At 51.8% G+C, this 23,870-nt stretch overlaps 1 protein-coding gene across 1 annotated transcript in view; it reads left to right on the top strand.

Moving 5' to 3' along the window:
- PAPPA2 (pappalysin 2) overlaps positions 1 to 23,795 on the top strand; it is a gene marked incomplete at both ends in the record, with an annotated part of 57,558 nt that extends 33,763 nt beyond the window's left edge. Inside the window, 6 exons of the mRNA XM_009868388.1 lie at positions 2,836 to 3,004; positions 3,708 to 3,840; positions 4,959 to 5,068; positions 7,641 to 7,712; positions 21,478 to 21,576; positions 23,725 to 23,795. Coding sequence (XP_009866690.1) covers positions 2,836 to 3,004; positions 3,708 to 3,840; positions 4,959 to 5,068; positions 7,641 to 7,712; positions 21,478 to 21,576; positions 23,725 to 23,795 — 654 coding nt within the window. The remainder of the gene's footprint in view (positions 1 to 2,835; positions 3,005 to 3,707; positions 3,841 to 4,958; positions 5,069 to 7,640; positions 7,713 to 21,477; positions 21,577 to 23,724) is intronic.
- Positions 23,796 to 23,870: the final 75 nt, after the last annotated feature.

Here is a 23,870-nt window from a genome sequence, read left to right as displayed (position 1 = left end):
CCACATCTAGCCCCTTCCAGACGAGAGGCAAATGCCCACGCGGACAGCCAGGTAAAGAAAATGCAGGCTGTCAACCCAATTCCTGTGTCACTTCCACTCCTTCGCCTCTGTAGTGAAGACTTAGAGCCCAGGTTGACCAGGCTGTTTGGAGCACAGCAGAGGAGTTCCTACAAGCTGGCGTTGTTTTCAGTCAATTTACCAGTGGATCTCCCAAACTTCCCCTCCTCCCCCTATTCTTTTTGAACACATCAATCTCCTGCCATGGGAGATGAGGCTTTCAGCTCATTTATCACTGTTCCTCTGTGGTGGACCTAGTTGCCCCCCAAGCTGGACATGGCTGGATCCCAGCCAGGTTCCTGCGTGCTCTGCTCATGCCTTCACGTCAGATGCAGCCCTTGCTGGCCTCAGCCGTGTCTCCTGCTTCCCCTACCCATTAGGCATCCACTCATCCAGTTGGAGGGGGAAGGTTTGACTCCAATTTTCCTGGCTTCTTTGTTAATCCTTGAGAAATGCCGCTAACCCAGATCAGAAGAAGCCGTATATCTGTAAATTTCAAGCTGCTGTGAGCTTTTGTTTTTTATATATATCTTTTTCTAAAAAAAAAAAAGCCTCTCCCTTTGCTTCTCTGTGCCTTAACATAAGCTGCTCAGTTCCTACGTGCGGCAGTAGTCCACACACCACCTTCTACCCAAGGGTCAGCCCGGGCTAGCCCTGTTTGAAGTTCCCAAGCATGGATGCTGGCAGTGGGGTGAGCCTTCAGAGCAGGGTGGTTTCTCCCCACAGGTCTAGGGGAGGGGGTTCAGGTTTGGGGAGAGGCCATATATGGTGCTGGCCCCACACTGGGGCCACTCCAGCACCAGCCCAAAACAAGGAGCCCCAGTGAAGATGATGGGAGTGCAAACCACAGCGTGCACCTGTGCAAACTACAGTTCCTGTGGTGTGTCCTCCCCAGGTCCTGCTGTGGTTCCTGGGCAAAGGACCTCTGCCATAATTCGGAAGGAGCAAGAGGGAGGTGCAATGGCTGCATTGCTCATATTTAGGTGGCTGGCGGAGAACTGAGAAGTAGCCTGTGGCTGGGATGCTTCTTTGTGCTCCCAGTTTGCTCCTGTCATTGTGCTGCCATCAGCTTTGCCCCCAGTAGTTTACCCCAGCTGGGTCATACTCTGATGCCAGACCACTCAAGAAGGGGAAAATGCTGCTTGAGGACCTGGATGGCCAACATGGATCCGTGCCTCATGGCACATACCTTCATTTGTCTTTAAAGGTGGGCAAAGCAAAGTGTTCAGACGTGGAAGGAGGCAGGGTCTGATGGGGACATCTTTGAAAGGCAGCGACCATCATCCCAGTGGAAAGAGCCAGCAACCAAGAAAACTAAATTACATTGTAGGCTGACACCACAGATGCCCGCAGTGGGATCCAGAGACACTCCTCCTCACCGCCCTTCCAAAACCTTGTGTAGCTGCGGTTTCCTTCAGTCGATTCAAGGCCAATGCTCTCGGGGTGACTTTGCAGCACCACAGCTTAGGTGCTCACACCAGTGTGTGATGTGGTGGGAAGATGCTGTGCAGATCTCTGCTGGGGGACCTGCCAGGTCCCATCCTCTCCCCATTACCTGCTCGGAGCCCACTGTCGCCTTTACCCAGCCTTTAGGAAAAACACATTCCTGGTTTCTGCAGGGAGAGGGGGGGAATCCCCGAGAGCTGCACATATTTAGAAAGATGAAGCTGTTTCAAAAACCTCTCAAACTCCCCACCCAGCAGTTCTCAGATGGCCACCAGGTCTGGTGGGGGGTGGATGCAGATGGGGATCCCCTCGCCAACCCTGCGCTCAGTGTTGGGGGGACAGCCGGGTGCCCCCCGTGCAGTGTCTGCTGCTGCTGCTCAGAACAAGGGGCAATTTAATGCCTGCCCCCAGAGCTTCCTCCAGCCCAGCTAACCCCCCTGCTCCGCGTACCTGCGGCATGCTATGAACTCCGTGACGCGGCGCCTGGAGCCCTGCCTGCTGGCATCCGTGGTGGGGGAGAGGGCAGGGGGGAGCAGCTGGAGAAGGCCGTCTAGTGAAGGAGAGGAGAGGCAGGGAGGAAAACATCTCATTAAGGACAGAGCAATCAGCACTGGGACAGGTAAAGCCCATCAGTGCTGTCAAAGCCTGGGGTTGTGAGACGTGTCTTCTTCAGAGAGAGCAGTCCCCAGCCAGCCCGATTTCTATTGCTATGCAGGGTCCCTATTGCTGCCAGGGACAGGAGGCTGGAAAGCAGGTAGGCTCTGTTTCTGGATTTCTTTCTTCCTTTTCTTTTTCATTGTTTTTTTGGCAAGTAATTTGCACCTGGGCCGTTTTAGCAGTATGGGATGGTGTGTGTCTGCCATGGTATGACAGCCCCTCAGCAAGCACGGATTTCATAGATCTGGCTGGAGTACAAAGAGGAATTTCAGGGGTAGCTGGGTGCAGGCCAGCAGGATTTACTGGTGGAGTTTCACTCCATCCAGCAAAGTATGCATCTACTGGCAGTGAGACAATGCAGCCCAGGGGCTGGGGGGCAAAGAGGAATGATTATGAGGCAGGGAGCAACGAGGGCATAAGTGCAAAGAAGAAGCATCCAGTGCTCCTAAATTGGTGTGGTTCCCCGGCAGCGAGGGGAAGAAAAGGTCCTGGTTGAGCATGGGATGTCGTTTCAGGAGGACCTGCCCGTGCTGAGGGATGGGACAGCATGGGAAAGCCCCAAACGTGGGGAGAGATGCCTCCAAGGTGCTCCTGCCTCTGTGGGATGCTTGGCATGGCTAAGGTGGGGGGCACTTGGGGAGGCTGCAGCCCAGCCTGGCGTCTGTGTTTCCCCAGGAAGTTCCTGAAGGTCCAGTGCCTGGAGAGCGGGCAGTGGGAAGAAGGGCGCTGCATCCCTGTGGTGTGTGAGCCCCCGCCTCCTGTCTTCGAGGGCATGTACGACTGCACCCAGGGCTTTGAGCTGGACAGCCAGTGCGTCCTCAACTGCGAGCCACGGGGACAGCAGGTGAGGGACTTTGGAGCGGGCGTCAGGCAGACATCGGCCGAGTGGTGTGCTTCAGAGCACCTAAAAAAAACCAAACCCACCACAAAGCTCCCCATGCCCCGCTGTGCAGAGGGGCCCCACGGCACCTTGGTCATGCCTAGGGCCACCAAACAGCAGTCACCCTGAAAACCCAAAGCTTTTCTTGCTGGGTACCAGGTGTGGCACAGGGTGTGCAGCTCCTCGGTGACCCTTCCAAAAAGCAGTAGTCCTAATCAAGCCTGGCTGTCTCAAGTGAACAGGATTGTAAAGTAAAAGTAGAGGGTTTCCAGCCAATTTGGGAGCTGCTGCAAATGCATTTACCTGGGATGACGGGCAACCTTTCTGCAGCAGGCTTGCTGACCAAGGGGCTTGCCTGGGGGTGGAGGCTGCTGCCTGCCAGGCTCTTCCACCCAGGTTTCACACCCAACCTGCTGGAAGGATCTTGTCAAAGAAACACAGTCAGTTCACTCTGGTGGGATCCAGCAGCAGCTGGAAAACAAACTGCTTTGTGGTGAGCAGGGCAAAGCACACTCAGGCCAGACTAGATGGCTGCAACCCAGCTGCCCTGGAGAACTTCCCTCTGGGGTCCTTGCACTTTTCTCCCCCCAGAGCTGGGCAATGGCCAGGCAGGGTGAGCTCTGCTGCTGCTGATAGTAACGCTGGCTGCTCTCCTTCTGCTTCACAGGTTCCCATCGTCTGCACCAAGGAGGGCTTGTGGACAGAGGAGTTCAAACTGTGCGAGAGTTTGCGGGGCACCTGCCCACTGCCCCCAGAGCTCAATTTCGTGGAGTACAAGTGCGAGCAAGGGCATGGCATAGGTGAGGGCAGATGAAAGCTAAGCAGAAAACCAAACTTCTTGTTGATTTAACCCTCCCAGAACGCTGAAGGTCACGGTGACTCTTCTTCTTGTACCAGTCCTTACTAAACCAATGAGAAGAATCCTGTTTTCTCTTCCATCCTCACTCTAAATGCAGAGCCAGGAGTGGCTTTAGCTTTGTATGTGCCCTGGTTGTATTCATGGGCAAGACTCAAAGCTAAAGCTGGCTCCAGTGTAACCATCTCTCTTTTAAGAAGGAGCAGGGACTCATCTCTAGGGACAACCCAGGGGTTTTGCAGCAATTTTCCTAATCTTTTGCCCTCCATTTCCTGCCCCCAAGATCTCTCCACTTGTTGCTAGTGCTGGCATTTGCAAGATTAATGTGGCAGGTCCTACGTAAAAGCCACAGTGACAGTCATGTGTAACAGGGTGCTTTCACCAGATGAGGGACCACATCATCCATTTCTTTCTCCAAGACTTGGTTGCTTCCTGCTTTCAGGAAAAGCTGCAATGCTTGATCTCGGTGGTTGCATCTCACCTGGCATCCTGCTGGGCAGGACACTTAAGTAAAGCCCATGTCACTCTGAAGCAAACACCCCAGTCATCTGGGGCTGATCAAAACAGGATGAGGCAAATCCAAGGGCAGCACCTGCTAAGGTCAAGCTTTGGACAGACCTGATGTGAGGCTGGCACCCATCTCGTTTTCCAAGGTAGTTTTTGCAGCTTTTTTGCTTCCTGAGTCATAGGAAGGCAGTAAGCATTCAGCGGGACAGAAAAATTATGAAAGATGATTCCTAATATGTCAACAAACATCCTGTAGTGTCCAGGTTACACTTATTTTCATGCTGGGTCCTGCTATCACGGCTTGAATGTACCTCTTAAGGCATGTTCAGTTTTCCTCTTATCTGGGAGAAGGGAATTGGCCACAACTCCTGTAGGATCTCTCACAATTCAGGATTTGGGGAAGGAATTGCCATCCTAGGTTGGGAGGATGAGGATCTCCTCTACGTCTGCCTCTACGCTCAGTGAGGAGCCTCCACGTTTGGGTCTGGTGCCCTCCTGTAGAACTTCATTGCTGGCTTCTTGACAAAGTCCTCAAGTCTCGCTCTCCCCCTGCAGGTGCTGTTTGCACACCTTCCTGTATCATACCTCCCAGCGACCCCGTCATACTGCCCGAAAACGTAACTGCTGAGACTATGGATCACCGCCTGCAGCCCACCAGAGTCCAGGTAAACAAGGAGGTGGATGCCTCTAGCGGGGGGGGTTGATGGCAGCATAGAGGGGAGCCGTCCTCCCCTCGCTTTGTCTCTCTTCCTCTGGTGTTTTTTTAACTAAAATTTCCTTGCCTTAGGTGAAGAGGGATAAGACTTGGAAAGATAAGCAGCCTAAGCTAGCTTAAGGCTGGCCCTCTCCAAGTTGCTGCCCAGGCTGCAGGCTCTGGAGATACCTGCTGCTGTTCCCCATAACCAGGTTCCAGTCCTGAGGTCCTCGCTCCCCTGCGGATGCTCCTGCACTCCCACACCAAAGTTCAGCAGAAGTTATCCACACCCAAGCAAGCTTTCAAGGACTTGCAGGGTACCACGACAAATGAAGCTAAACACAGGAATCCCACTGACTTTTCATGGCCTGAAGTCTGCCTGAGCTGCTGTTATTGTCAGCCAGCACGCCAGGAGAGCAAAAACCACTCCTGGCATGGCATGAGCCTGGGTCCTCTCTTACCTTACAGCTGAGATTCAACCCCAGGCAGGTATCTCCCTGCCAAGGGAGGGGACTGTCAGCTGAAAGGTGTCTCCTGCTGCCAGGACCTGCTGGCCCCTGCTGCTGGAACCAAGGGGAGCATTTCCCTCCCCATCTCTTACTCATTTCTGTAGGCAAACCAGCTCAAATAGCTCAAATAGTTTGGATCCTCATGGGCATGACTTTCCCAAAAAGCAGCTCAGCTGGGGTAATATTTCTTAAAATAAAAAACGCGATGCATAAGGAAAGGAAGTGGAACAAAAGAAAGCAAAGGCTCTATCCCAGAAGCCAGTGCTCTCATCCAAACACTTTCCCCTCCTCCTGGGAACCCGCAGGAGGCCCAGCATCATGCTTGTGGATACTACTGTGTGTCGCCTTGAATCAGACCCACGACGGCTCGCTGCCACGGTGGGGAGTGAGGATGCCCAGAGCATGTGGGGTGGTGAAGCACGAGCCTTGGAAGGAATCCTTGCCTTTGAGGGATCGGATGGCTTGGCCCGTTAAGGCAGTGGCCACTGCAGGCTCTCGTGCAGGGGAGTATTTTGCAGAAAGGGGGAGGGAAGGCTTTACTTTAAGAAGTGGCTCTCCCCCTTGCCAGGAGCTCTCTCCCTGGGCCTTTTTGGTTTCCTCTCTGCACTGGCTCCTGCCTCGGCTCCTCGCTTTGCTCCTCCAAGCCTCCAACAGCTTTTCATTCTCGGGAGCTGCTGCACTCCCGAGGTGGTGGAGTGGATGGCACAAACCACACAGGGAGATGCAGAGGCCACTCAGGCAGGGCATGGTCCTGTTTTGCTTTCAGCCCTCATTCATTGCATCTCGCAGCCAAGCAGGTTTGTTCCTCTGCCCTTATTTCCTAGCTTGGGTCTTGAGTAGACTATTAAGAGTAGACTAAAAGGCTGTTCAAGTTGCACAACAGCCACACCTGAAGCTACCCAGCATAGAGTTATGATGCAAACATCCTCTGGGCTAAAGAGGAATTGGCTAGCTCAGCCAGCATACCCAGCCTCTGCCTCATTGGAGGTCAGTTCTCTCCAGGTTTGCCTTCCCTATGCTGGCCAAGGATGGCCAGGACTTTGTCCTTGCCCCATCACAGTCTTGACCAAACATGCAGCAGAAGTATGTGCAACAGCGTGGGCAGAGCTGCCCCATCCCTGACGGCTCCACATTTCAAATGGGAAGCTAGGAGAAAGTATACGCAGCCCTCTGTGCGACTCCGGCACCGTGAAGGGCATCCTAGGACACTTTGACGGGCCAGCCATCGTTTTATGGGGCCTCGGATTTCAAAGTCTGCCTGAGCTTTACAAGGAGGAAATTGCCTGTGCGGTGGGGCTTTTCTCCCTCCCCATATAATCATGAGTGCTCCCCACAAACCCCCGCTGAACGAGTGGGAAGACGCGTTCCAGCGTGATGAAACCGAGCTCTTCACATCTGGCTCTTGCGTCCAGCTGGCTGCAACAGTTGAGTTTGTGCCTCGTAAATACCAATGATAACCTCAGCCCCGCAAGTGAACGTGAGCCTGGAGTATCCTTCAGGCCAGGTCTAGGGAGGTAGGTCCTCCTGGAACCTGGTTCTTAGAGCCTCAGCGGGGGTCAATGAGCAAATTGATGTAGGTCCCAAGTGATGACAAGCTGAGCCCCCCCATCCCATACGAGCGACAAGCTGCTAAATCCAACATCACATAAACAGTTAATGGCAAACTCAATCTATTGCAGCCCTGAGTGGCTTCCTCCCAGAAGCAACTTGTGGCCAAGTCAGGCACCGGGAGGTGGCTCTGCCAGCCCAACTCACTTGTCTAGTGGTCCCTGCCATCTCCCTGTGTTCTCTCTCAGTTGTTCATCTATATATGTGTCTACATACCCACACACAGAGGTCTATCTAGCTTCTGCCTTGAGCAATGTCTGCGGATGAACTTTGGGTTTAACGAGTAGAGGCGTGGGGAGGGTCCTGGGGGTGCCATTGCTGTTCGATGCCATGTCGTGGGAGACCCTCTACCTCCAGGAAGCTTCGGTGGCTGTTCCCCTCCCTCTGGTACCTCTCCTAATAGCTCATTTCCCCTTCACTCCTCAGCATATTGTGTGCACGGGAAGGCTGCGGTGGTACCCGGACCCCTCCGTCATTCACTGCATCCAGTCGTGCGAGGTAAGCCTCTCCAGTATGAGCTGCCTGCTCCTTGCAGGAAAGCTCCTGGCAATGAGGACTGACTCTAGCACAAAGCCAGATGGCTTTGACTTTGTGTTTGCTCCCAGCTGGACCAGCGCTTGCTGGCTAGAGCAGAGAAACCAAGGCAAGCATACTTGGGTACAGTTGGCTGCAGCCAAGGGCGATGCTGGGGAGCCAGAGCTGCAGAACAACCCATTTCCTGCCTTGCTTGCTTCTTCTTGGCCAGTCCAGGAAGAATGTTCTAGCAAGAGGATTTCACTGGCAAGGGGTATCCCCAAAAACCCGTGCTGACTCCAAGCCTGAATATTTCCTTAACCAGAACCGCAGTTCTAGAGTAACACGGATCCAGAAAAGCCCCGCGTGACTCGCACGTCCAACCAAAACAACCAGGATTTCCAGTCTTGTACATGCAAAACAAACCACTCCTGAAGAATCTGCAGACGCAGAATTCCTTGCAGAAATCGGTTAGCCGCTTGTTTCGCTTTGAATAATGACCAGGCAGGAGAAAATCATAGGCAGCCTGGAGTCAGTTCGCAAGGGAAATTAAAAATAGGCAGCCCTTGTCAAGCACGCGTTGTTATTATGATTGAGGATAAAAGGAAAAACGGTGGGGGATTTTGGAGCATTGCACGCTGGAAATATGGGATTTTTACCAAAAAGGAAAATGTAAATGAAGTTTGCACACCAAAAATAGCTTTGGGTTTTGCTGATTATTTTTGTGTGTGCTTATTTCAATGTAAATGATCGTTTTTGCTCACCGATTCTGCCTAGCTCAGCTCTATGTGGACTGAAGTGTGTGAGAAGGGTGATGTTGTGGGGGTCATGGCCTCAGGAAGGAAATGTTATGGTCAACAGAAAGTGCAGCAGTTATTTCCCCAACTGTGTTGTGCATGTCTACTACAAGGCATGGGTTGCAAGCTTGGGGGAATGAGGTGCTGTGTGTTAAGAGAAGTGTTTGATGGTTGAGTACCAGAGCCTAGCGACGGATCTTCTGGTGTTTTGAGAGCTCCAGATCTTTCTAAACCACATCCTTTAGCTCAGCTCTGGGGCAGCGTATCTGAGGTAGGATGGATTCATGTGGAAGAGCAGTCCAAATTGGTGTGGTGATATTCCTGGTGGTTCTTCTGCTAGCAAGGGAGAACCATTCTTTGTGCTCTTTGGGAGTTGATCCTTCCAAAAAAGAAACAGATGGGGTGTGAGGTGCTCCTTCTTCCCTTCCTGTGCGGCTCGGGTGGGAGAAAGCTGATGGAGGTGTGAATGTGCTCCCATAGGCTCAGGTACACCAGACTGACCTCAGCCTTTCCTCCTCTGTGGTTCCTGCACCTGACCTTGGATCTGTGTCTTCAGCAAGAAATGCTGCAGGGGATGGTGAAAAACGTCAGTTTATTTGTGTGTGTGTGTGAGATAGATAAGGACCAACTGCCTGTTGATCCCAGCATCTCACAGTAACTGTCTTCAGCCATGCAAACATGCTCACGACCAGCACGACATCTTTCTGATCCTCTGTTCCTGGATGCTTGTCATCCCCTTTTAGTCTTAGAAAGCAATCCTAGACAGCAATCTTAGCAGACAGGATGTTAAGCAAGCCAGAATCTTGTAGTGTCCTACTAGAAGACAGAGAGTCCATGCTCTTTATCACCCTTGTAGACTTTTTAATGCTGTTTCTGGTTTCAATTAATATTTCATCAGGAATGACCAAGTAGTACATAGTCTTCTAGCTGAGGCTTAACCAAAGCCCTGCACACAGCTTCCTTGTGCTGGAGATGTCTCTTTTGATAGGACCCAGGACTATATCTGTTATTTCTGCAGTTGCATCAGTCTGGCAGCTCAGAGATATCCTGAGGTCAGCAAGTACACCCAGATCTTTCTCTACCTCCTTTTTGTTCCAGCCGATGAACTCCGAGCTAACAGCAGATGTTTTACCATCAGTACAAGAGCTTGCCCTCCACTTTTACACAAGCGAATGTCATCCTGTTTCTTTCTCTACTCCTTCAGGTCATCTAACTTTTTGTCAGATATCCTGATCCTCCCCCGTGGAACAGTGCCTTCTTCCTCATTAACAGTTCTGTCAGCACAGGGCTATTTTTAAGGTCACAGCCATTTACTGTAATAGTAATGAAGGTTCATCCTCAGATAGTTTCTTTCACCCTGATGCTCTCCTTTATCATACAGCTCACAGCAGCCTCCTCTTAAGGTCACAGCCATTTACTGTAATAGTAATAAAGGTTCATCCTCAGATAGCTTCTTTCACCCTGATGCTCTCCTTTATAATACAGCTCACAGCAGCCTCCTTTCTGTTCTCCTCCTCCTCACTTCTTACAAACGTGTCTTAGGTTTTTCTTTTCATCGAGTTTTCTTCTACAATGCTAAGGTTGGACTGATAAGCCAAGTCTTCAGAAATAACTTTTTTCTACATGAGTTTTTATGGTAGTCGTTGTTTTACCATAAAGAATAACTCTTACGAAAGTGATCTCATTCAGAGTATTGCCCTGAGAGCTGCTGCTCTGCACTGGGAAGGAGAGGGAGGTATTGTCTGCCCCCTGCCCTGTTTGACTGAAGGAAATGCCTTGAATGTTGTTTCCACCTCATCTACGCTGGCTTCCACTCTCATTCCTCTCCTGCTGCCATCCAAAAAGCAGTTGCAGTTCTCAGCAGCAGTTTCACTTGAGACTCAATCTCTTATGGGATGTGGAGGCATCAGTCGGCGAGAGTTGGAATTACCCTGTAAGTCCTTGGTGCTCCCCCCATCTTATTTCCATGTTCTCCTCTTCATTTACCTGCGCAAGAAGTGTTCTGCCCCTGCAGAATACAGCCACTGCTGGCTCTGATGTGATTCAGCTTGACTTGCTGTGTCCGTGGGACATCTTAATCCTAGATTCCTCCTCATTTCCTCACTGGAGACACCTCCTTTAGGAGCCCTTTCGCTGCTCACCACTCGGCAGTGGAATGTCCAGCTCACTCCTCAGAGACGCCGTTCTCTCTCCATCGACTGCCGAGACTGTGTTCGATGAAGAAACTTTCTCATCTGGGTGCCTAAGTGAGGCGAACAACCCTATAGAAGAGAAATCCGGGACACTTGGCTGCTCCTCCCGTCTCTCTCTGGTGGAGTCACTTCAGGCTAGGGCACAGCAGCAGTAGCCAAGCCTCAACCTTCCCAGCCCTGGCTGGAGCCCTGATGATGGTGTTAGAGGGATTCTCACTCGTCTTTATTGTACTCTGGCAGCAGATCAGCCTGACTGCTCATCCCTCTCCCTCCTCTCCCCACCTCCCTTCTCTTTCCATTAAGCTGGTCATTCATCTGCCTCCCAGTCTCTCGCTGAGCCTCGCCAAGTTCCCCATCCTTCCTGGAGCAGGGAGGCACGTAGTTCAGTAGGCGAGGGAGGGAGGGCTGCAAACCCTTCCAGGAGCCCATCAGGAATACGAGTTAGCGCTGAGCACACTTTGCCTCTTGAGGGCCAGCAGAACATCCGTCAGCAGTAGAAAAACAGATGGCAGCGGGGATGGAGTGTGGGATGGAGGGGAAAGGAGGGGGCTTGGGGCTGGGTGGAGAAGGAAGTGGAGGAGGAGAGAAGCCCCTTCATCCTGCCGTGGTTTGGGAGGATGCGGTGGTGGTCCTGGTGGTGTGGTGTGCTCAGCTGCCGTGAGGGAGGTGTTTGCAGCGTCTGGGGAAGGTTCTCCTAAGGCATCCTGAGGTGACCACCTCTCAGCTGTCTTCCTCCTGTGCCCAAAAGTAAGTGAGGCTGTTGACTTAGGAGTAGGACACAGCATGTACAGTGATCCAGATTGCTGTCTTGGACTGTTCCTGCCATGGTCCAAGAGTCCATGTGTGAGTATGGCTGCTACAGAGCATCTCCCGGTCAGCGCAACTCACTAGCTCTGCACACCACTACTTCCCACCACAGGGGCTCCTGTGGTTTTCATCATGACTGTGGTTTAGGTGAAAAAGTTTGCTTATTTTATCATCACCTTGTTTACCAACTATTACACACAGGGTGGAGTAACCACTACTGTCCTGCTCCAACACTTGGAGGAAGGCAGGCTGCTCTTCCAGCAATCAGGGCAAATGCGTGTAGGCTCGCGGGCTCTTGCGGGCAGCCAACACGTTGTGCAACATGCTGACCTCATTTCCAGCTCCGTTTTGTCACTGCATGAAGGGAGTAAAGGGTTAATTGCAAGGAATTTAAGGCAGCAGCTTTGGACAGACCATGGGGAGGCAGAGCTTAGTCCTGGTGTGGTAGGAGCTAGAGGAGAGTTACCACGGCCATGGTCTGCCTCACAGGGTACCAGTTCCTTCCTGATGGGACACGGCGCTTTTTCTGGTTGAGGTTGGCTTTGCTGTGCTTTGCTCTGAGCAGCGCTGCCTGCGTGCTGGGGGAACGTGTAGAGACTTTGGCTTAAGGCCTCTGCTTCACGCCCTGGGTAAAGATGGGCCGTAGCTGTCGTGAGCATGAGCTGCTGGGAATTTCTCAGGTCTTCCCTACGTGAGGACAAGGTCTCGCTGCCCTCGCGCGTGCTGCTGGTCATGTTGTCACAATCGTAAAACGTTAATCCATTCCCTGTTTTGTGGTTTTCCTGAGGTTTTTACAATGGAAATGATGAGACAGGGATTGAAGTGTGCTTGTGGTTGCAAGTTGTTCTTGAGTCCCTTGGTCCAATAGGTAGTCAGGGACCCCGATGAATCCTTGGCTCTTCCCACGAGCATGCACAAAACCCTCGCTCAGCACGTCTGTGGCTTGCGTCCAGCATTTGTCAGCCAGAATTAACCCCTTTGAAGACATATGCAGTGTGAATAGTGGGAAGCCTCATCTAAAATCAGGGTCTCACCATGATTTAACATGACAGAAGACAGGGTGCGACTCGCTCCCTGGGCAAAGCATGGCAGTGACGTCCAGCCGGAGGCAGCTGCCTCTGCTCCTCACCATCAGTGGGGCTGGGTTCCCCCCCGGATTGTCCCTCCTCCCAGACCTGGGTTGGGAGGCTCTGATTTTATACCGTGGCAAAACTCAGCACAGGAAAGCAGGCTGAAACACAATGCTGGTAGGATGCTCCGCTTCAGGAAAGAGATCCTCTTCTCTCCTGGGGTTTAAGGCAGTGAGAGGACTACAGGCACACCAGCTTCCCCAAGGAGACTGTCTAGAGCAACTGGGTATCTCAGCACGGTACAATTTAGTCACCCTCCCATGGTGCTCACTTCTCATCCCTCATCTCTTGTCCCTGTGGGAGCATTTCACTGCACCTTTATCCAGCCTGCACTCTTCCTCTGTTTGCTGTCTGACTTTGAAAATGCAGTCAGGATCCTACTAGATGTGACTGCTGCTCTCACCAGCTGGCAAGAAGTAGAACATGGGATTGCTGACCCTTCAGGACTCTCACCAAAACCAAAGTCCACGCGATCCAGGTGACCAAACAGGACTCGACTAGTTGTCGTTAGATACTACATGACATGCTGGCCCCCACATCTCAGGAGGACACAGCAGAGTTGGAAAAAACAATCAAAATTATTAAGGGGATGTCACAGCTGCACTTCAAGGAGACCCTAAAACAGCTGGGACCTTTCAGTTTGAAGAGCAGAAGACTGCTGGAGGTTTGCCAGGCCACAGAGGTGCTGGATTGGGTGGATGCAGAGCTGGGGGAGCCCCTCGCTGAGACTGGCAAGTGGTTTTGTTTCAAAGAGGTAAAGGAAAGTGCTTTGGACACGGTGAGCACTGGAACTAACTGGCTGTTAGAGGTCACAGGGGTGAATAGTTTCAAGTTCAGAAAGGGGTTAAACAGATTAGTGGACATCAGGGCCACAAAGAGATACAGAAAGGACCAGGCAGGGATTATACCTCTCACTGTGTTAATGCAGCAAGTGCAGATGGTGCAGGGAGTACGGGGAGTGTGGACTGTGGGTAATGGTTGCCTCTGAATCAGACCTGGCCCCTGACCGGTGAAGGCAAAACCCTTTATGCGAGGGAGGTGGCAGGCAAGTTGGGGACCTCTCTGTACCTGCTGGGTACTTTTTCATGCTGCTCTAGGTATGAGCAGCATGGGCTGCTTGGCATAGGATATAGCCTTCCAGGGGATGAGCCCAGAGAAATCTACTCCTCTTCCAAAAGTCTCAGCTGAGACATACCTTTCCTAAACTATGAGAAGGATGGGGACAGGCTTTCAGAGCCCACAAAAGATGATGCCATCCAGGCACATCACCAGTGATGGCAGAGACCCCAAGAAGTGGAAGCAGCCTCAGTTCCCCCAAGCTGTCCTGCACTTGACATGCCCTGACTACTTGGCTACTTCTCTGCCCTCTCCAGCTCAGGTGCCATTCCTCCATCCCCGTCCACATCCTGCTTTCCCCTCTCCTGGTGGTCACAGTCGTGCAGCTGGTGCCAAAGACAGAGAGAGCAGAAAGCCACCAAAAGCACCCACTGAAATAAAAATCAACGAGTTGCTTCTGATAATAAACAAACATCCCCAAGCATAGCCCAGCCAACTGCTCTTCCAACACGAATATTCATTCCCCTTCAGCTCCTTCATCCTTCATCCATTGTTTTTCTTTCTGTTTAAGATCTGTAACAAGAACTTGGCAGAAACCAGATACAAGTGGGTCAGGAGGCCCTTGTGGTTTTCAGGGCTTGTTTTCCATAACCCATTCTATCCTGCAGCTTATTTTGCACAAACGGCTTGGCAGGAGATCTAATCCATGGCAGCAGGCAAGCTGCTGAGGGCAGGGTTGCAGGCTGGTGCTCATGGCATGGGAAGTCCTGGCTTCTCTCGTGTGTGAAGTGTCAGCCCTGGGGACGGTGAGCACTGGGCGACCTGTCTCCTGGAGCCACCATGCTTGCCAGGAGCACTATCAACACACGGCATCTTCCTCTGCTTGTTCTTTCGTGCCTCAGGTTTTCTTCTCCTGGTTGTGTTGAGATCAGGGTGTAAAAAGGATAAGGCTGAGGACACTGCCATGATCATGGACACAAATGCTTTTATGGAAGGAAGGACTTGCTCTGATGCTGTGTTCATCTATACCAGCTTTGCATTCCTTTCTTCACTCTTGTCCCTGTGGACTGTGCAAAACCTGTTCCAGATCTGTCTGCTGAGACATTGGATCTCTGAGGAGCAAGACACAGAGCAGGTCAGGAATGAAGAAGTATATCCCCACTGAGTAACGCGAAGTGCCATATACTCACTTCTACAGAAGAAGTGTGTCCAAGCCAAATCCTGGCCTGAGACAAGAAGCACCAGACCTGCTCTCCCGATACAGCAACATTCAGGCTGGAGACCAAGCAGCGATCTAAGCTCTGTGCTCTCCATTCCCCTTCAGACACTGATCCTGACCAACCTCAATCCAGAGTGATTCAAACAGGGCCCAAGTGTTTGCAGGAAACCCATGTCCAAGGGACATTCTTTGTCCTGAAGGACACCTAGAGCTGCACACCGAGGCTGCTGGGACCTGGGCTGTTGCCTGCCTTGGGCATGGCTGCACAAGTGATGGCACGTAGGCTGAAACCAGACAGTAAGATGCTACATTCCAGTCCATCACCTCTTCCTTGAAGTGTTTCTCCAAGTCTGTGGAGTACTTTATCAAGCAACAAGTCTCTGTTTTCTTAATGAGGCCTGGGGAGAAGGACATTGGAGCTGGAGCAAATGTTCCTGAAGATCTGAGATGTAAGTGATCTCTGTATGCTGAGCTCACAAGTGACAACAGCAAGCTTAGGACCAATTGGTATTTTCCCGTTTTGCTTTCTGACTGTGTCCATAGTTGCCAGGACAGGTCCATGCTGTCTCCAAGCAAGGCATCCTGCAGGCATGTGGCTGCAAGAGACAGCTGCCATGGTTCAAAAGGACCAGAAGGACAGCTCAGGGAACAGAAACTGGGAGGCACTTAAATGTGGATGAAGCTCTGGATCTGGAGGAATTTGTTTTTTGTTTTCTCCAGGCCACTTGGTCCCCGGTGATTCTTGCCAAATTTCTAAACCTCCTCTTCTGTGTGATGCTCATCCTGCCCTCCCTCACTGTGATGGGCCAGGTAGAGCTTGCTTACTGCTCAGGATGGCTCAGAGCATCCCAAAAAGTATTTTGAGCAGAAGCCAGCCCTGTTCCCTCTCCGTCCCTCTCTGTGTCTTTCAGAGCTGATTTCTTCCTTGCATGCTGGAGAACCTTAGGAAGGAGCGAGGGAAAGTGTCTGTGCTTGGGGTGTCAAGGGGAGGGAGAAGACAAAAAAAAAAAAGAAAAAAAAGACACACTGCAACAGAGAGAGGGCCAAGAAAAATATTTAATCCAAACAATGAACATTGTCGTTTCCTCCCACAGTCTGCATTCCCAGTCAACTTCCCTGGGCAAGCAGGGAGAGCCAAGAACTGCCGGGCTCTCTGCCTCTCCAGCATGTGCGTGTGTGTGTATGTGGGGAAAAGGATGTGTCCTGGGGACACGATGCTACAGCATCGCTGTAACCAGCCCCTGCCACATCCACAGCTGAAAGGGCTGACACCAGCCCCACTGGGCTGGGCTTTCCAGCTTTGCCAGGTGAGACCCTGGCCATGGCCACTGCTACTTTCTTGGTTGTGGTGCTGCTGCCTTTCGGGGGTTTGCTCTTGAAGACCTCGCAAGGCTCGTGGAAGAACAGGAGTGTGTGCAGCAAAGGGAGACGTGTCACCAGCAGACGCTTATCACCCAGCCCTGTCTCTGTCTCCTCTGCCACGCCATCTCCCTCCTGGCTCCTCCAGCTGATCTTCCCACCACTAATGACTCATCCATTGCAGGAGCAGGATTAAAAGCGGTGAAGCTGATGCACGAGGTGTGGGTCTGATGGCAGCGGCAGCTTTCCCAGGGCTGATCCTTGCCCGTCTCCCCTGCTGAAATGATGGTTCCCCTGTTCTTCCTGGAGCTGCTTTGAAAATGACAGTTGAGGAGGATGAGGACACCTGCACCTCCTCAGCTGCTGGGTCACGCGTGGTTGTGTCAGCATGTAAATGGTCCGAGGTCAACGCCCAAAACCCTGATGCCTGAAGGGATGGATGAAAGGACAGCAAAATCCATGCTGACTTAGAAGAAGCATAAAAAACTAGCTGCCCACCTTGGATGGGATCAGCACAGCGGTGAAGGCCAGGACCTGCGCAGCCTCCCAAAGACTGGGGGGAACAATTTCACTTATTTAGGCTGGACTTGATTCCCTGAAACTGGGGTCTGGGCTGAAATCATAAGTGCTTTCTGTTGCAGCAGCAGCGCAGGAGTCTTTCGAGTCTTCAGTTACACCGTTGGCCAGGTGCACGCTGAATTTTTTTTCCTTTTTTTCCACCTTCCTCCGAAGGATCTGGAATGGAGTCATTGCCAAAAGCAAGCTACTGGGCCTTGAGGTCTGCTCAGCAAGAGGAAAAACCTGCATTCCTGGGAAATAATGATCATCAAATGCCTGTAATGCAGCACCAAAATATGTACAATCCTGATGGCATCTGTGATTTATTCTTCGTGCTTCATTTTTCATTCACTCTGTTGCACCCTTTAATGCTCTTTCATAGTGAAGCAACCTACAGAGAAGGTGGATTTGAAGAAAAGCATCCAGACCCTGCCCGCCTCGCTGATGGCCCTGGGGGGTCCCCGCCGGGCAGGATGGCAGCCCCAAGGAGGGAACCAGCCAGCTTGGCCCCAGAGACTCCGTTGGGACAGGGGAAATTAACTCGTGCCTATTCCCGGCTTTGAGAGCTTATGTTGTTTTAGCCTATTTAAATCGCCAAGCACTTGACTCGCGGTTACTATTTTTACGCCGACGGTGCCAGATGCTGCACCTCCACGTGCTGACACACGTCCCGCTGCAGCTCCCGTCTGCACAAACAAGGAAGATGGATGGTGCGAGTGGGGAGATTCGCTGACACAGCCCGGCTGCCTGGGTGTGTGCCGCCTGGCCAAGCAGCTCCCTAACGCGGTGTGGAGCAGTCGCAACAATTATTTTACTCGTTTTTTCCAAATTTTATACAAGCTGTTTCAAGGAGCCTTTTCCCAGCTCCCCATGCTGTAGGATGCGTATTCTGGCAACCAAAACACAGCTGGCCATTGCCCCGATCACATCCATCACCCCTGTGTGGCACAGTTGGGCATTGGTGTAGGTTTTTTTTCCTGCCAGCATTTTAAAACATCATTTTGTGTTTTTGCGAGTCACCAACATGGGCCAACCTCCCTTGTCCCGCTGCTGGCATAGCTTTCTGCAGAGCCACATGGTTCAAGCACAGGCTGAGGAGAGTCTGCATGGGTTTTCCTCTCTCATATCATCTTCATCCTTCCCTGCTGTGACTCCTGGAAGACCAAAAGGAGAGTGATGCATACAGGAGAGCACTTGTGCCCTCAAGGGTGACACACCAGCACCTTAATTTGTTTTTTCTGCTTCAAAGAGGAAATCAGCTGGAGAATCTTGACAAGGTGAAGAGATGGGAGTCATCGTGTTCTCCAGCAGTCCCTGAGACCTGCACCTCGAGTCCAATTAGTCATTTTTTATTTTCCCCTCACATGTTTTTCCAACGTAATTCGGAGCATGAGTTGTTAAGTTTCCCCAACAAGTGTTGCCATAGGAGCTTGTATTTGTTTAGGGTGGGGTACGGGCTCCGGCGAGTTGAGAGGAGGGGGCAAATAACCCAAACAGGTGCAGTGAGAAGCTGAGAGCCTCTCCTTCCCTGTCCTGTCCCTGCCTCAGTCCTCCCCCAATCTTGCACGCAAGATCTGGAAGTCGTTTCAGACCCATGCAGCCAGGATGGGCAAACCTCCCCATAACGGTATGGAAACTGCCAAAGCGGCGGCTGTTGTTTTGCTGGTGAGTCATGGCATATGGAGCAAAGCGCAAGGAAAATCTCCACCGTGCGGAAGGACTGCAAAAGCAAATCACGCCCAGAAGACCTCTTCCCTGCCAGTGGCCCTACACTCCTCTGCCTGCATCCCTGCCATGAGCAGCCCCAGCATCCTTGCCCTGGCCCTCTGGGTAGCTCAAAGCTGCTTTGTAGCTCGGAAACCTTCTTTGATCACCATCATTTAAGACCCACTGATGCTTTTGAATGGAAGGAGAGTGTTAACCCTATTGCCTCGGTGAAATTGCACCCTGGTCTCCCGTGGACGTGATCTGGGACAACAATCATGGGAGCTAAATCCCTTTGTGTTTTTGAGTGAGCTACCTAACCCAGCTGTGCCTCAGTTTCCCAGCTGTAGGAAGGTGCACTCGCTCTTCTTCTCTTGCAAGATATTCCAAGCAAATGCCTATATTTGGTTGGAGGACTGTGATACTGATAACACAGTTGGACTCGGTGGTTTGCCATAATCCTTACTGCTACTTCTGAAAGTGACATTAGCCTGCCCTGATCCCATTTCTGTTCTTCGCGAGTCATGATGACAAAAAGCAGCCTCGCTTCCCTGCTTTTGGCATGGCTTTCTCGTATGAATTATTGGCGTTATCGCCAGTCCCACCTGTTGGCTTCAGCCTGGAGGATGCAGGGCTGTTGTGGTGCGGTGACATTTTTCAGCAGGCAGCTGTTTAGTTTAGGGATGCTACAGGCAAGTGTCCATCAAAGGCTGAGTCCAGGTATTTTCTGAAGCCCAGCTGTTGTCTGGGGCCACGAGATCTAGTGAAATGGGTCCTCTGCTTCCATGAGCAAAGGGGTGGCCAGATTTCTACCAAGAGCCCATTCTGACGAGAGCAGTCCTGGAGGCTGGCCAGGGCTGCTGGGCCAGTAGCTCCCACTGCAGAGCCCAGAGCAGGAGAAGCATTTCATTGCTAATCACCTGATTAATGAATGGCCTCTCCGTTCTGTTAGCACATTTGGTTGTTGCTTGGCAGTGCTGACACGTATCTGTGATAAATAAAGCTCAGCTGCAGATCGTTCCTGGTGGTTCATTGCAAGTGCTTCGAGTGCACGTCGTTTGGTTTCACCAGTCACACAGCATCGTTCCTCAGCCGTAGTTGGCTGCTTCTCAGTTCTCGTTGCTTGTTTCTCTTCTCTGATCAGATGACTCATGCTGCTAAACAACAATAAAATGGATTTCTGAATGGCCGCTCGTGCCAGTTAACATTTCTGGACAGAAAGCTGTTCTGCTGCAACAGCTTTCCATGTCCGTGTCAGAACTGAAAGTAAAGGCAGCTTGTTAGCGGTGAAGCATTTATCTGAGCTGCACCGAGGCAAGCTGGGCTCTGCAAATCCCCAGTTGCCCAGGCAGACCTGGTGGTGACTTGCAGGAGGACAGCAAAGGGCACCAGGCTGTGCCATGCGAAGAGGAGCCACGATTGTTTTGGCAATGTGAAGCCCTCCGCTGGTCAGCCATACAGTTTTCACACAGAGAGTGAGATTTGGGCTGTGAAAAAGAGAAATGAGGGGAAAAAAGATGGCCAAGACTGAAGCTGGAAGGTAGCCACATTGCCAATGTTTCTGGTTGTCAGTAGGCTGGTGCTCTCTCCACTGGGTTTTGCCTGCAGGGAGCTGGTGCTTAATGAAGATCCCTTCTGTTTGTCCTAACTGGCCACCAGATAAGCAGCCTTGTAGTCCAACCTGGCAAAGTTTGGTGGGGCCATGTGCAGTGGACAGGCCTAGAGCCTCCAGTAGAGAGTCTAGAGGCATCTGGGGAATATTCCTCAGGGTCAGAGCAAGAGCATTTTGGAAAAGGCGTATTCCTTGAAACCAGTGCTTGCCAATGCTTGGCTTGGCTTGAGTGCTTCTGGGGAGAGTCCTGGCCTTGCTGAATCTTTCTTGTAGTCCAAGGGAGATAAAGCACCTGCCTTCCTGAGACTGATCCTCTAGAAGGATGCTCTATGAATCCTCACAGCATCCTCTCTGGACTTAACTGCCTAAGCCAGGTCACCAAACACAACTTCAGAGCCAGGATCTCTTTGGTATTTGGAGAGAAGAGTTCGGTCAGCCTCTTACAGAGCCCTCCCCCAGCTGTGAAGGTGCAGAGTGAATTGTAGTGGACACGTGTGACAGTGGTGTGGGAAGGTGGATGAGCAGATGATCCAGGGCCTGGAGCAGCTCTGCTACAAGCACAGGCTGAGGGAGCTGGGATTGTTCAGCCTGGAAAAGAGAAGACTTTGGGGGGACCTTATAACTGCCTTCCAATACCTGAAGGGAACCTACAGGAAGGCTGGGGAGGGACTTTGCACGAGAGTGTCCAGTGACAGGATAAGGGAAAATGGATTTAAATTGAAGGAGAATAGGTTTAGATGGAATCTTAGCACAAGGGTGGCAAGACTCTGGAATAAATTGCCCAGAGGAGTTGTGGATGCCCCCTCCCTGGAGATGTTCAAGGCTAGGTTGGATGAGGCACTGAGCAACCTGGTCTGGTTGAGAAGTGTCCCTGCCCCTGGCAGGAAGGTTGGATTAGATGATCTCTAAGGTCCCTTCCAACCTAAGCCATTCTGTGATTCTGTGAGGTGGTGACCTGACTCCTAGCTGGGTGGCAAGAGACTCTGTGGAGAAGCACTGAGCGAGGCGGGCGTGGGGACTTGTGCCATTCAGCTTGGGCCTCTCTCTAGCGATGTGGATTTGCTTTTTCGCTTCCTGATACAATTCTCTCATTCTCAAGCTACAGCTGCTGCACTCTGAGCACCCACTCTTCCAGCCGGGATCCCAGTCTTCCGGTGCCCTTTGGCTTTGAAAAGGGGGTTGTGTGTGGTGGAACTGGGCCTTGGCCCTTAGCGGAGGTGCATGGGGGCCTTGCTGAGGACCTGGAATCTCTGCTTTTGGGGAAAACTTTATGCTTTTCAGTAACCCTTTCACCAAAGACTCATTCCTCTGCCTAGCCCTTCCAAGCAGACGGCTGGTGTGACACCATCAACAACCGGGCATACTGCCAGTATGACGGAGGTGACTGCTGCTCCTCCACACTGTCCTCCAGGAAGGTAAGTGAGCATCTTCTGTGATGCTGGCCAGGATTTAGTACGAAGTGGTGAGTGCTACCCATGCTCTTTGGCTTTGCTGGCTGTGGAACCGAGCCTGTGATGAGATTCTCCCATGAACCGAGGACAAACCCATGTTTTTAAAGCAAAGCCAGCTGAAGCTGATAGACATCAGCCCTATGATTAACAGCAGGGTTTGGGCTCGGGCCAACAGGACTGAAAGCTCTGCCCAGCTCCCACTGAAGCTCACAGGATTCCCTCTCAGTTTGGGAATCAAGGCCCAAAGAAATGACTTCCATAGGATGTAGTGCTAGCCATGAGTCAGAAGTCACCTTGTGGTACAGTTGAGCAATCTCAGGGGATTTTTTTTTCGTATGATCCATTGGTGTCTGCTGTGGGCTGTCTTTCCTTCCCAGTTCTCCTGGGAGGGAATAGCATAGAGGGAGCAACTTGGCGTCAGGGTTGCACAGACCCTTCTTTGTCTCCCATCACCACCTCCCCTCCCACCTAACTTGCTATCCGGCACTCACAGTCCATCCTTCCCAAGCATATCCAACAGCAAAACAAATCATAGGGCATGAGATAATTTCTCACTGCAAAAATATGTGAATTTGGATCTTCTCATCTTGATTGTGGAGCTTGAATCATTTTTCCTTTCATCACACATACACGCACAGAGAAAAGGAAAAATAAAATCCTGGGAAGATCCATCTGAGATAGGAGAGAAAAGGCTTTACGCCCAAGTGATGAGTGAAACCTCCACAGCGATATCATGACATCTCAGAGCAAGGCATGGCTCTCGGGAGGTCTGAGACATCCAGATCTCTGGCCAAAATAAAGAATGGGTTTGCAGTGGAAGGTGGGGGGATTCAGTACCACAGCTCTCAGGAGACCCAGCCCCAGCTCATTCCCCCCACAGGTCCCAGATGTCCCCCAGCACAAGCCTCCAGCACGTCTCTGTTAAGGCAGATGCTGGAACATGGGCATGCAAAAAAACCCCACTCCAACATCTCACAGGGCCGCTTCCATAGTAAGAAACACTCCTGTCTCTGAGCCTAGTGTTTATAAAACCTCTGGAAGAAACTGTTAGCTCACATGGCTCATGACTGGGCAACTGTCAGCCAGGAGCCAGATACTCTGCCGGTGCCCTTCCACCTTGCTCTGCTGCCACCAGTGAAGGTGACAGAAGTGTACCTGGCCACAGGCTATCCTACCTGCATGCTTTGCTAGCTTGAAGGACAGGTCCATGGGCTCAGACATGGACAATAGGGCATTCTAACAGGGGCCGAAGTAAAACTGAAATCTAGAGGTGCCTCACCACATGCAGTTCTAGCCCAAATGTCTCACACCCACCAGTGGGTGCTTCTTCTCAGGGTTTGACGTTTGGGGCACGAGACTCAAGCTGACCCTTGGTTGCAAAATTTGAAACACAAGTTAACAGAAAAAAAGAATGCAAAGAATAAAACTCAGATGGGGACGGCTTGTATCAGAGAGCTCATTTCTCAGCAACCGTGGAGCTCCACTAGTCCAGCAGCATCAGGCCACAGCCCACAGTGTCTGTCTGTCCATAGTGGGGGCTTGCAGAGGCAAAGGGGAGCCAGGGCTGTCAGAGCAGAGTGCTCGGCATTGATGGAGCTGTACCGCGAATACTGTGTTCAGTGCTGGGCCCCTCAAGACAAGAAAGACAAGGAGGTGCTGGAGTGGGTCCAGAGAAGGGCAATGAAACTGGTGAAGGGTCTGGAGAGCGTGTCTTGTGAGGAGTGGCTGAGGGAACTGGCCTGAAGAAAAGGAGGCCAAGGGGAGACCTTATGGCTCTCTGCAACTCCCTGAAAGGAGGCTGTAGTGAGGTGGGTCTCTTCCCCTATGTAACAAACGATAGGAGGAGAGGACATGGCCTCAACCTGCACCAGGGGAGGTTTAGGTTGGATGCTAGGAAACATTTCTTCACCAAAAGGGTTGTTAAGCCCTGGAACAGGCTGCCCAGGGAGGTGGTGAAGTCACTGTCCCTGGAGGTATTTAAAAGATACGTAGGTGTGGTGCTGAGCGACATGGTTTAGTGGTGGACCTGGCATTGCTGGGTTGGACTCAATGACCTTAAACGTCTTTTCCGACCTAAATGATTCTATGATCTCTCTTTGGTCATCCCCCCAGGTGATCCCGTTTGCTGCTGACTGTGACCAGGATGAATGCACGTGCCGCGACCCAGCGGCCGAGGAGAACCAGTAACATCACCACGAAGGGGCCTCTGTCTCTCAGTCAGGCGAGCGCCGGAGGAGCAAAGGGGCGGCAAGGGGGGG

This window comes from Apaloderma vittatum, unplaced genomic scaffold, assembly GCF_000703405.1.
Source record: "Apaloderma vittatum isolate BGI_N311 unplaced genomic scaffold, ASM70340v1 scaffold17844, whole genome shotgun sequence".
In the NCBI taxonomy this organism is placed as follows: Eukaryota; Metazoa; Chordata; class Aves; order Trogoniformes; family Trogonidae; genus Apaloderma; species Apaloderma vittatum.
The sequence above is the reverse complement of the archived record's forward strand: the minus strand, read 5'-3'. Positions and strand labels throughout refer to the sequence as shown.